The 12,982-nt window shown below is 36.9% G+C and overlaps 1 protein-coding gene across 2 annotated transcripts in view; it reads right to left on the bottom strand.

The window, feature by feature from the left end:
- SRP72 (signal recognition particle 72) overlaps window positions 1-12,982 on the bottom strand; it is a 36,175-nt gene that overhangs the window by 9,586 nt on the left and 13,607 nt on the right. For both annotated transcript variants that reach the window (XM_032151510.2, XM_058434457.1), the window contains exons 9-16: window positions 10,092-10,223; window positions 8,509-8,637; window positions 6,994-7,066; window positions 5,374-5,438; window positions 3,904-3,999; window positions 2,934-3,037; window positions 2,724-2,801; window positions 1,853-1,990 (exon numbers count right to left, since the gene is read on the bottom strand). In XM_032151510.2, coding sequence (XP_032007401.1) covers window positions 1,853-1,990; window positions 2,724-2,801; window positions 2,934-3,037; window positions 3,904-3,999; window positions 5,374-5,438; window positions 6,994-7,066; window positions 8,509-8,637; window positions 10,092-10,223 — 815 coding nt within the window. The remainder of the gene's footprint in view (window positions 1-1,852; window positions 1,991-2,723; window positions 2,802-2,933; window positions 3,038-3,903; window positions 4,000-5,373; window positions 5,439-6,993; window positions 7,067-8,508; window positions 8,638-10,091; window positions 10,224-12,982) is intronic.

The following is a 12,982-nucleotide window of genomic DNA, read 5'->3' as shown; positions in this document are numbered from 1 at the left end:
AATGAAAATACTGTGCTGAAACTTAGAAGCTTAAAAAGTCAATGTATATCTTAATGATTGTCTAAGAAAAAAGAGAAAGAAGCCAGGCTCGGTGGCTCACGCCTGTAATCTCAGCACTTTGGGAGGCCAAGATGGGTAGATCACCTGAGGTCAGGAGTTCAGGACCAGCCTGACCGACATAGTGAAACCCTGTCTCTACTAAAAATACAAAAATTAGCCAGATGTGATGGGGGGCGCCTGTAGTCCCAGCTACTCAGGAGGCTGAGGCAGGAGAATTGCATGAACCCAGGAGGCGGAGGTTGCAGTGAGCCAAGATTGCATCACTGCACTCCAGCCTGGGCAACAGAGCAAGACTCTGTCTCAAAAGAGAAAACAAACGAACAAACAAAAGAAACAGAGATTATTTTAAAAAAACTTTTAAAAAACTTATTATTTTTAGAGATGGGGGGTCTTGCTCTGTCACTCAGGTTGGGGTGCAGTGATGCAATCACTGCTCACTGGAGCCTCAAACTCCTGGGATCAGGCAATCATCCCGCCTCAGCCTCCCAGTAACTGGAACTAGAGTCAAGTGCTACTATGCCAGGCTAAAGAAGAAACTGCGTGTTCTTAGTAGTTATTCAACCCTGTTTGGTGAAGAAAAAAAAATAGTAAACATACTTAATTGAAAATCCATTTAAGAACCCAGACTGAATTTATAATTGTAGGATGAAATGGAATTTGGAACAATGTAACCTCTTTGAGACTCCAATTCCTTATTAAAAGTTTTGGAAGTTATTATGAGAACGACAATGCTTTTTATGAAATGCAGAGTTTGTTAGAAAGAAATCAGTCATTGTTGCTGAGTTTTTTTTAAGTTAGGGAAAAATTTAGATTTCAAAAGGCATTCAAAAAAGGAGAAAGTAGTAAAAACTTGTGAAAGTCACAAAGCTAATGAAATGTTTTATCTTTTCCATGCTCTATTCATTCTGAGTCCAAAGTAAAATCTTAAAACATTTTACTGTAGGTCTCTGCTAACTATATTTTTAAGATGACAATGGAAGAAACAAGAGTCAAAATCTGACTTCTTGTAAGTAGATGAAGCCTACTAACCTTTTCTTCGAATCAGCAAAAGAAATCATATACTAAATGATGTACTAAATGTACAACAATAACTTATAGGTAAAGGAAGGCACATCCAGCCTATGGAATGTTATACATAAAAAGGATGAAATAGGTCCACATTTTAGTACGTGGAAAGGTCTCTAAAACTCATTAAATAAAAGCAAGTTGGGAAACACTAAGTACAATACAATCCTCCTTCTGTAAAAAATAACCGGGCGCGGTGCCCAGCACTTTGGGAGGCCGAAGTAGGCGGATCACTTGAGGTCAGGAGTTCAAGACCAACCTGGCCAACAGGGTGAAACCCTGTCTCTACTAAATGTACAAAAATTAGCCTGCAGTCCCAGCTACTCGGGAGGCTGAGGCAGAATTGCTTGAACCTGGGAGGCGGAAGCTGCACTGACCCAAGATTGTGCCACTGTACTCCAGCCTGGGAGACACAGCAAGACTCTGTCTCAACAAACAAACAAACAAACAAAAAAGCCAATTTAAAGAAAATATTCGTAAACCACCTGTGTGTGTAAACACAAAGAAAAACTTCTGGAATAATAGATTAAATTAATACCAGAGGTTAATTTTGGGCTGAGGGAAAAGGGAAGGAAATAAGGACAAAGAGCTGGGCACAGTGAAAGAAATGGAAAAGGAACAAAAAGAACTAGAACTTTATTCACATGAAATTTCTATGAGAATGTATTTTTTATTCCTTGTCTAATTTAAAATCAGCATTAGAGAACGTTACAATGAAAAATATTACCCTTGTTCCTTTGGTTGACTATCTCCAGTAACTTTTCCACCCTTCTTCCGAAGGTACGTAGCACCAGGAGAATTTTCAAGAGCCTCAACATCTACTTTTAGAGACATACTATCTGACGATGGCAAATGTTTACTAAGACTGTGATAGAACAGGAGTTCAGGAACTTAATATACACAAACACACACATTTATATAGATATATATGTTTGCCAATGTATCTATTGACACTGTAAGACTGTCTTTTCTTGATGACCTTCAACAAAAGCAAAAAATGTTCCTAAATCTTCTACATAATAACAATTACAAGTCATATCAATTATATAGTACATACAGTATTCTGAAAGGAGAACATGAGGAGTCATAATCTAATTCTCTATTCCTTAACGCAGTGATGTGGAGCAAGGTGGTGGCTTAATACAAACTCCATTCCAAAACAACTATCAAGCTGATGACTTGTGACTGCTTAGCATCCACCAACCCACCTCAGTTTTGGGAACACACTCTGATTAGAGCAGCACGTATGATCGAAGCTCAATAAGGCCACTGAATTCGCTTATCAAGTAACTATTTGAGATAAGCACATAAAATATGCTTTTTCTTTTCCTTGCTGCTGTACTTGAACCTGGAGGAAAAGAGGCTATACCCTTCTGACTTCATTTTTGCTTCTGGATGAAACTGAACCCTAAGTTGGATCTATCGCCGCATTTTTCAATCACACTGATCAATAAATTCTCATTTTTTGGTTTTACTAGTTAAAAGGAGGATTTGTTAGTTGCAGTTTACAATTGAAAAAGCTCTGGTCAAAACACAGATATTAGAAGAGATCTATTGTGCTACTAAGGAGCTGTAAGGAATAACAATCAAAAGGATACGCTTTGGCTTTCTCTGGATCTACAAGTGAGTAAGCAGAAATAAGCTGTGCCAGGGTGTGAATATCTTTTGGATTTTGTCTAAAAGAAGAAATAAGAAAATTATTGAACTGTTTATAAAAACTGGAGAAAGTAATATAAACAAGTAACTCCCTCATATCAAGTAGCAGCAATACATGTGTTATTTCTACAACTCCACGTTTCAGAGCTTACTTCCAAAGCTGTTGTAGGTCACTAATTGCCTCCTTCTTCCGCCCATATTTGAGTTTGAAGTTTGCAGCTTCTCTTATCAAGGACAAATGAGCAGGAGATTTTGGCTACAGTTTCAATAAAAAGAAAAAAAATGTTTCAAGCTAAATATCTAGCAAGTGCATGCAGTTATATTCATTAGACCTTTAAGAAATACACCTATGCATTAGATCCCTCATCTTATGTTTCACTGAATGCCTGAAACAACAAAATCATCCACACATGTAGAGGAAAGCAGGTGGACAAATTATTAATGGTACAAGTAATCACCAATTGATGAATTTGGAAAACAACCTATATCTATTAAGTGTGTACAACTTGAAACATTCTCCTATAATAATCAAATCTTAAAGATATGCCATCATAGTTCTCAAACATTAATTTAATATATAATTAATTTAATTTAATATAATACTTTCCCTGATACCCTCCACTGCTAACAGTACTAACAGTATAAATGCCACCTGTACAGCGTATGTATAATTTTAAGTTGGATACTGCCCATGCAGAGATCCATACTGGAAATTAAAATATTCTTACTAGATAGAGACATGATGAACAACTATTCCATGTATTACTGTTGTACTAATTACTACCACCCATGGGCTCTCTAGCTATTTAAGACGATCTCTTAAATATGCAATCATGTACTATTATTATTTCTTGACATTACATACACAAATGCATGTACAGATACAGCAAGGAGCTTGAATAAATATAAATGAGATATTTTTCTATTTTGCAGCCATTGCTTATTTCTAATAACTTAATTTGGATCTGGTATACTGAAAAAAATGCATTTGATAATCTAAGTAGTATTCCACTTTTAAAATAGTGACGTGTTAACACTTCAGTTTGCCTAAATTTTGTCACTACTACATCTTTAGTTTTATGTAAAAACGTGCTCTCATAACATTTCACTCCATTTATTTACCTGATGGTTTTGATACCACTGGATAGCTTGCGTGAAGACCTCAATGGCACTATCAATATCTTCTTCATGGCTATACATGGTAACTAATGCAGACACCTACACAGCCAAAGGTATAAATTAGTGAACTCCCCCTTCACTCCCAGAATACCATTTTTGAAAATAAAAAACACTGAAGAAATAAATAAAAGCTCTCTGCTAATATCTGATTTATCATAAAAGCTACCCCCTTTAGAGAACATAGTAACTTTACTTCTAGAAATACCATAACAACTGTGTTTTCCAAATATCAAGGTAGTTATCTGTAAAATAAACCTTTCCTTTAAAGCAGTGCCAGTTCACAAATGGTTTGGTAAGTACAGAAGTTGAGAATAAGCCCTTAGAAATGTTTATACCATAAGACACTGCTGGACATTTAAGTGTATGATCAGTGAGGCATACATAGAGTGGCTCAACTCTCATGATGAATCCCATGTGGCATGAGCTGTTTGAAGCCAGTAAAAAGGGTGCCTAGTGTGGCTGAGGGACAGGAGGGAGGCCTACATAGCTAGAGTGGAGGGAGAGGGGGATGATGAGCAGTAGGAGATGAGGATAGAAAGGAAACAAACAAAAAGCTGGATCTTTAAGAACAATCAGTAAAACTGATAAACCTCTGGCCAGGCTAATCAGAGGGAAAAAGAAAAAAAGACATGAATAACCAATATCAGGAATGAGAGCGGTTCTATAGATATTAAAAGGACAATAAAGAAATAAAATGAAGAACTTTTATGCCAATAAAGTCAGCAACCTAAATGAAATGGATACATTCCTTGAAAGGTAAAAGGCGGCCATATATTAAATTTTAGAAATATTTTATTTTCAGTCATATACTGTATTTGACTCTAAGGTAAAGTAATTACAGCATGATCCTTAAAATATGAATCTTCAAGGGAAAGCACTACCATATTACATTTACTCAGAGCCAACTGCACAGAGGCCATGTTAGATAATGCAAACATGAATAAAACAGCCCCTGTCCAAAAGATGCACATACCACCACTACAGAATTAGTTTCTACTATGGAAAAGATGCTTTCACAGCTGTATTAATGATTGAAACCTGCAATATTTGAATAATCAGAAAACTAAAAACTAAATTTGTTGGCCACTATTACGAAATTGTTCTAATTTAAAGAAATCACACTGATGAAAATGGTATAGGCTAAGAAATTCCCTATACAGATCTGAGATTATTTGAGGTTGGCTTTCAGTGATACTATAAGGCCTAAATAGTGCTTGGCACATTTGACTGAATAAGAAACCAATACCAGAGCAGAGAATGAAATTAAATTTATACCAGACAACTATTACTATTATAATTACTACTCCTACCTTAAAGTGAATGCACATTAGACATATAAATAAAGTGAATATACATTAGACATATAAATTATCAATTCAACTACTTTTTAATTTTGTAATTTTTTAAACTCACCATGCCTGGTTTATGCTTTAACTCTTCTATGCTTCTCAATATTAGACATGCTTTAGAAATATTACCTTAGGAGAATAAACAAAATCAGCATTGCATAGAAGAACACATATTATGAAAAAAAAAAAAAACAAGAAATTTTACTTCCTCCCACTACTTTTCCTTAGGAAAGCAACCATAACTCATATTTTGTAACACCGCTAAACATATAAACTTTGGGATCTTGGGGATGGTGAACTCTATTCATTTAGAGATAAGGAAATTGAGTTCTAAAGAAATAATATACCTTGCTTAAGCTCACAAAGAAAGTTAATGGCAGAGCTGCTACCAGAAAAGAAGTCTCCCAACTCCCTGTCTGTTGAGTTCTATTTCTTCTTTTTCGGGCTGTAACCTGAAGGTGGGGGGTCCTTCACTAAAGGCCTTGATATATGTTACTGTAGATATGAGTGCAATGGAAAATTTCCTATGGTGTTAAATTCTGATTCTATATTCACCGCAAACCTCAATAACTCAAAATACCCAGTCTTTAAAAACAAACAAAAAACCATGACAGACTGTCAGTAATTTCAAGATAATAAATAATCCTTGAAAACATAAACTAAACATAGGAGGAGGAAAGATCAAGTAAAGGGCAAGGAAGAGAAGACAGGGCTGAGGAGAAGGAAAAAGAGACAAGGAAAGTAAAGAAATGTGAGAATTGGATAAGAGGGAGATCAGCAGTGTGTCTCAACCTTATTTTCATTATTGCCCTACTAAGGACATTTTAAACATTTTTTCCCTAACTGCCAACTCCCCTCCTTCAACTCATAGAATTTTCATTTCAGTCACTGTAATATTTAAGATTTTTGTGAAGAATTGTCTCCCCCATTGAAAATCCACATTCTATACCAGAGCTGTTCGACAGAACTTTTTGTGATGATATAAATGTCCTATATCTGTGCTGTCCAATATTGTAGCCACTAGCTGCATATAGCTACTAAGCTTCTAAGATGTGGCTAGCATAATCAAAGAACTGAATTTAAAATTTCATTTAACTAATTTAAACTTAAAATAGCGATATGTGGCTAGTGACTACCAAACTGGGCAACACGGCTCTAGATATTCAAAGTTAGATGAAAATCACAGACAAAAACATTGGCAGTTTTAAAATTCAAACACATCAGTTCTCGTTAAATTCTATTACCTTTCCCCAAGCCCAAAGACTGGTGGCAAAATGTAAAATGAAGTAAGGATTACGGGCCAAGCTAAGAAATTCTGAAAACTATGATGCAAAGTAGTCATACAAATATTACCAAGTGACAGACATAAGCATTTCTGCATGTGACATACTCAGGCAATTTGACTGGTATGTATGGTCTTTTGGAGGAGAGGAATCCTTTGCTTCAGAACTTTCAAGGCATAGACTGACAATCATTCTAGTAATTTAGGAATAATCCATGAAAAGGGGCAATTACCTCACTACTAAATCTGTTGGAGATCATACAATCTAGATGCATGTTTGAAACAGTAATTATTATGCTTTACCATTACACAAAAAACTTAAAATCACATAGTTCACAACTGCAGAATCATTCCAAACATGTTTTCGTTAAAATATTTTAATAATGACAAAAACCATAATACCTTGAGAAATTTTCAACTGTGCCATGGTCAGCTTAATTTCAGCTGCATTTTCTGGATGCTGATCTGCAAATTCCTAAATTTTTTTAGTTTGGGGAAAAAAATCACATTTAATTTACACAACTAATTGTATACATTACAATTACTTAGCTACATAAGATTTTAAATCCAGTTTTAAAATATTAAACTTCTGGCTGCAGGTCAAAATCTTAACTTGGGAAAATTTTTATTCAATACTTACTGTTTTTCTTAAAGGTATGCTCTAAAAGTAAGTGCGATAATGTCAAGTTTTCTGTAAGTCACTAACAGAGAAATCCATCATCCCTCGGCCACAGGGCATTGCTTCCAGAACCACCCCCCATTCCAAAATCCAAGGATGCTCACATACTTACATAAAAGTATAGTATTTGCGTATAACTTACACACATCCTCCTGTACATTTTAAATCACTGCTAGATTACTTATAATACCTAATACAATGTAAATGCTATGTATATAGTTGTTATATTATCTAGGGAGTAATGATTTTTAAAGTCTGTATATGTTCAGTACAGAGGCAGTCATACATTTCCAACCTCGAAATGTGCTTTTTTTTTCTGAGGCAGAGTCTTGCTCTGTCACCCAGGCTGGAGGGCAGTGGCGTGATCTCGGCTCACTGCAACCTCCGCCTGCCAGGTTCAAGTGATTCTCCTGCCTCAGCCTCCCAAGTAGCTGGAATAACAGGAATGCGCCACCATGCCCGGCTAATTTTTTGTATTTTTAGTAGTAGAGATGGGGTTTCACCATGTTGGCCAGGCTGGTCTCAAACTCCTGACCTCAGATGATCCACCTGATTGGGCCTCCCAAAGTGCTGGGATTACAGACGTAAGCCACTACGCCTGGTGACCCCCACAAAATGTTTTTAATCCATGGCTGGTTGAATTCTTGGATGCAAAACTCAAGGACACAAAGGGTCAACTACAATAAAGATTACTAAACAGATTTTTTTTTTTTTTTTTGCTGTGGGGAGAGAAGGGGCAGTGTCTCTTCACTGAGCGTCCCTGTTAGGCAATTTTGTCTGTCAGGATGATCCTAATTGTACCTGTCCAACTTTCCAATGTAGTTTATGTTCAAGAAATTTAAATATGCAATATAATAGCTGGTTTGGGTTGATAAAAACAAAATCAGTATCTCCATAATTGAGGTTCTGGAGTGGAACTCACTGGAGATCAGATTATTGCAAAAGAGGTTAAGTATGTTCTGGAATTATACATGCCTAAACAACCCCCTAACTCAGGTTAAACAGATGTCCAAACAAAACAGCATTCTTCCGCATTTATAACAAATATTTACATTATAGAAATTTATATAAAACAAAGCTGTAACCCAAGAGTTAACTAAAATGACACTGAAATTTGTGTAGTGGTACATTTCTGATTAGTTTTCCCATTAAATTTACATACTAGTAGGTTATTACAACACAATGAAAATGAAACAAAGCTGCAAATGCCTGACACCTCATTCAAGTAATTATTTTACCTGAAGCAGCTCTATTGCTTTTGTGTGCTGCTTTTCACGGCAGAGCTGGGCAGCTTGGATTAACACAGGTAAGAGATGCTCGGGACTTTGGGACTGTAAACTGGCAGATATTTTGCGGCATTGTTCGGCCTAGAAGATATCCAACCCCCACAAGAAAAATAAACTGGTTAATGAAATTAAACACTAAATGACCAGAAAGAAAAGAAACATGGGAAAATCAGCTGAAACAAATATCAACCAAAGAACTGCCCAGGATAAGAGAATCAGTTTACAGTATCTATTCTCCATTTTTTCTTGTAAGAAAATGGTTTCCATTTGTTGAATTTAATCTATGAGCTCTAAGAGTCTTTAGTAAAGGAGAAATTCTAAACATTCATTTGGATGCCTAAATTCTAGAACTGTTTAAAAAAATCAAACACATCAAGTATAAGCATTTGCTTCAAAAACAACAAAATGCATATGCATTTTGCTACATTATTAAGAATAACTTGACTCAGTTCTAAATAATAAAAACATTACTGCCTCTTGGCCAGGCGCAGTGGCTCATGCGTGTAATCCTGGGACTTTGGGAGGCTAAGGTGGGCAGATCACGAGGTCAGGAGATCAAGACCATCCTGGCTAACATGGTGAAACCCCGTCTCTACTAAAAATACAAAAAAATTAGCCGAGCGTGGTGCTGGGCGCCTGTAGTCCCAGCTGCTGGGGAGGGTGAGGCAGGAGAATGGCGTGAACCCGGGAAGCGGAGGTTGCAGTGAGCCTAGATGGCACCACTGCACTCTAGCCTGGGCGACAGAGCGAGACTGTCTCAAAAAAAAAAAAAAAAAATTACTGCTTCTCTCTCTCCCACGAAAACTTCTGCTCTAAAAGAGTACAAAATTAGAATTAGAATGCTTACTGGAGTTAGAATTGACCTCCTTAACATTTATAACTTGATGTGATTATACACAGCAAAAATGAAAGATAGGTCTTAAATCTATAATCATGGCTAGCATCTTTGATGATTTTACCTTAATTCAGATTAGAAATAAGGTAATGAGAAAGTTATCTCATTTAAAGGTGTGAATACTGTTTTCTTCCCCTTAAAAGGTGTCAACCCCACACCCCTATAAGAAATTGGGCAAATTACTTGTTTAATAAATAAAATCTATGACATATAACATTCTTTCTTTTTTTTTTTTTTTCTTTTTGGAAACAGTCTCTCTCTGTTGCCCAGGCTGGAGTGAAGTGGCACAATCTCAGCTCACTGCAAACAATTCTTGTGCCTCAGTCTCCAGAGTAGGTGGGACTACATGTATACAGCACCATGTAGAGACAAGGTTTTGCCATGTTGCTCAGGGTGGTCTCGAACGCTTGAACTCAGGCAATCCGCCCACTTCAACCTCCCAAAGTGCTAGGATTACAGGCGTGAGCCATTGTGCCCAGCCAATAATACATATAATATTTTGAGGAAGGAAAAAAATATATTTATGAGTTGAAGACAAAATACAAACAAAAACTATAAACGGATTAGACTAATATCCCTATTACTCCTGACATACCGTATTACAAAAGGTTTAGCCATGACACCAAAGGTAATTACCCACCTGGTTTGTGTACATAGCAAGTAAAGCTTTGTTAAATTCTATAGCTTGTAGTTGTTTCTTGGAAAGTTTAAACTCTACTCCTTCCGCATTGGTTAATTTCACTTTCTTCTTGGAGTCAAAGACATTTTGGTCCTAACAAAGAAAAGTTTATCCACCATTAACAGAATCTCAGATTTCAACTTATTCCTTTTTTTATTAACTTTATATAAATACAGCAAGAGAGCTTGAATGTATCTACCTGATTGGGGTGCCTAAGCTAATAAGATGCATATAAATTTGTCTTGATTCACAGAAGTAATTCAAATCTTTTTGAATCTCTGCAATTCAAATCTACTTGTGTACATATAGTTATCCCAGAATCTACCCCCACTCCTTTTAGAGCCTTCTCAAAGGAGGCTTCCTAGGTATAAAAAGGCTTAACAAGTGAACTGCTTTAAAGAAATGGAGAACAAGATTTCTGTTTTATTTTTCCACTATTAATTGCTTGTTTTGAGCTTTTTGAAGGAAAAAAAGGGACAGCACAAATTGCAGTGTATTAGGACTACAAAAATACTTAACTTGGCAATTTCTACAAGCTATGCCCTCTAGAATTTAGATGATAAATAAAAAGTAACTCACTCCTCTTCAAAATACAGAAATATCTTGGAGATATTTCGGGTTTGGTTCCAAACCACTGTAATAAAGCAAGTATTACAATAGAAGGAGTCACAAATTTTTTGGTTTCCCAGTGCATATAAAAGCTATGTTTACACTATATTGTTGTCTATTAAATGTGCAACAGTATTACGTCTGAAAACAAGTACATACCTTTTTTTTTTTTTTTGAGACAGAGTCTTGCTCTGTCACCCAGGCTGGAGTGCAGTGGCACAGTCTCAGCTCACTACCAGCTCCGCCTCATGGGTTCACGCCATTCTCCTGCCTCAGCCTCCCGAGTAGCTGGGACTACAGGTGCCTGCCACCACGCCTGGCTAATTTTTTTTTTTTTGTATTTTTAGTAGAGATGGGGTTTCACTGTGTTAGCCGGGATGGTCTCGATCTCCTGACCTCGTGATTTGCTCCAACTGGGCCTCCCAAAGCCCTGGGATTACAGGCATGAGCCACTGTGCCCAGCCCAGTACATATCTTTATTTAAAATACTTCAATGCTAAAAAATACTGATACAGAGATATGAAACGGACACACGCTGTTAAAAAAAAATGATACCAACATGGCCAGGCACAGTGTCTCATGCCTGTAATCCCAGCACTTTGGGAGGCAGAGGTGGGTGGATCACCTGAGGCCAGGAGTTCGAGACCAGCCTGGCCAACATGGTGAAACCCCCGTCTCTATAAAAATACAAAAATCAGCTGGGTGTGGTGGCACACGCTAGTCCCAGCTACTCGGGAGGCTGAGGCAGGAGCATTGCTTGAACCTGGGAGGTTGCAGTGAGCCAAGATCCCACCACTGCACTCCAGCCTGGGCAAGACAGCGAGACTCCATCTAAAAAAAAAAAAAAAAGGAGCCAACAGACATGCTCAACAGAGTTGCCACAAACCTTCAATATGTGAAAAACTTACAAAGTGTAATAAAGTAAAGCACAATAAAATGAGGTATGCCTGTAGTGACTCTCTAAGGCAATCATGAAACCTCAGAAACACATCTGTACCACTTTTGAACCCTTTTTTTTTTTTTAGCAGAAAATACTCATGTAACATATCTACTGTTTTTCCTTTCCTAAAGCCCCTTCTTCTTAACCAAGCAAAAGCATAAAGAAGCTCAATTTCTAAAATTCCCATGTGGGGGCACAGTGTTATCTGCCCAAAGAAAGTCCTATTAAGAATTACTGAAAGTCACATACATCTCCAAAAAAAGGGAGAAAACTAAGTCACACCGATTGCATCCTGAGAAGCACAAACTGAGCCTCTGAGTATCTACTATGTGCACAATACTCTAGCTTTCTAAAACAATGTATTTACTTGCAAATACATGATACCACTGTGCTTTTTTAAACCAGGTCTTCTACCAGTTTAAAGACTAAAAGGAAGCGAAAAAATCTAAAATAAATTCTACTTTTTCTTACTGTCGAGCTCCAAACCCATTTGAAACTATTTTAATGTACAGCAAGAAACTGCCTTTCATATAAATCAATCCTAAAGAAACTGTATTTTCTAGCTGGTTCTGTCATGTCACTATTTTAATACTTCAGTTAATTGTGCATGTCACTGCCAGGCTTTTCTTAAACTTGATTTCCAAGGCCCTGATATAGTTCAATCTAATCTACTTTTTAAACTATCCAGCAAATACATACCCTCTTCTGTTTCCTCACTTTTCCCCTAAAATCATAAATATTTCTTCATATGAACATTTTTTTATGCTGTTGCTTAACCTTCAAACCATAGTCCTCCTTCAAGGGTCAGCTCAAACTTGCCAAACCAGAGATCCTTCTGTTCACCAAATGTGGTATTAAATATACAGTTATAAAGTATACAGACAAAAACTTTAAACATGAACAATTTTTTTCAACACCAGAATGAGATTTTAAACTATGTGATGATGCTTTGTATTTTTCATTACCTATTGCATCCAGCATTATTTTGAAAAAGTCGGAAATACCCATTGACTGAAGAAAGTTGTGTATAAGTTACGTTCAGACTGAGATATTTAGTATCTCACATGCTCTCTTCCCCTACAATTATGTATGTCAGATAAAAAGAATTTGTCCTGGCTGGGTGTGGTGGCTCATGCCTATAATCCCAACACTTTGGGACGCTGAGGCAGGAGGATCACTTGAGATCAGGAGTTTGAGACCAGCCTGCCCAACATGGTGAAACCCCATCTCTACTAAAAATACAAAAATTAGCCAGGTGTGGTGGCACGTGACTGTAGTCCTAGCTACTCGGGTGGCTGAGGCA

Source organism: Hylobates moloch, unplaced genomic scaffold (genome assembly GCF_009828535.3).
Source record: "Hylobates moloch isolate HMO894 unplaced genomic scaffold, HMol_V3 SCAFFOLD_2, whole genome shotgun sequence".
Taxonomy (NCBI): Eukaryota; Metazoa; Chordata; class Mammalia; order Primates; family Hylobatidae; genus Hylobates; species Hylobates moloch.
This window is presented reverse-complemented; position numbering and strand designations above follow the sequence as displayed.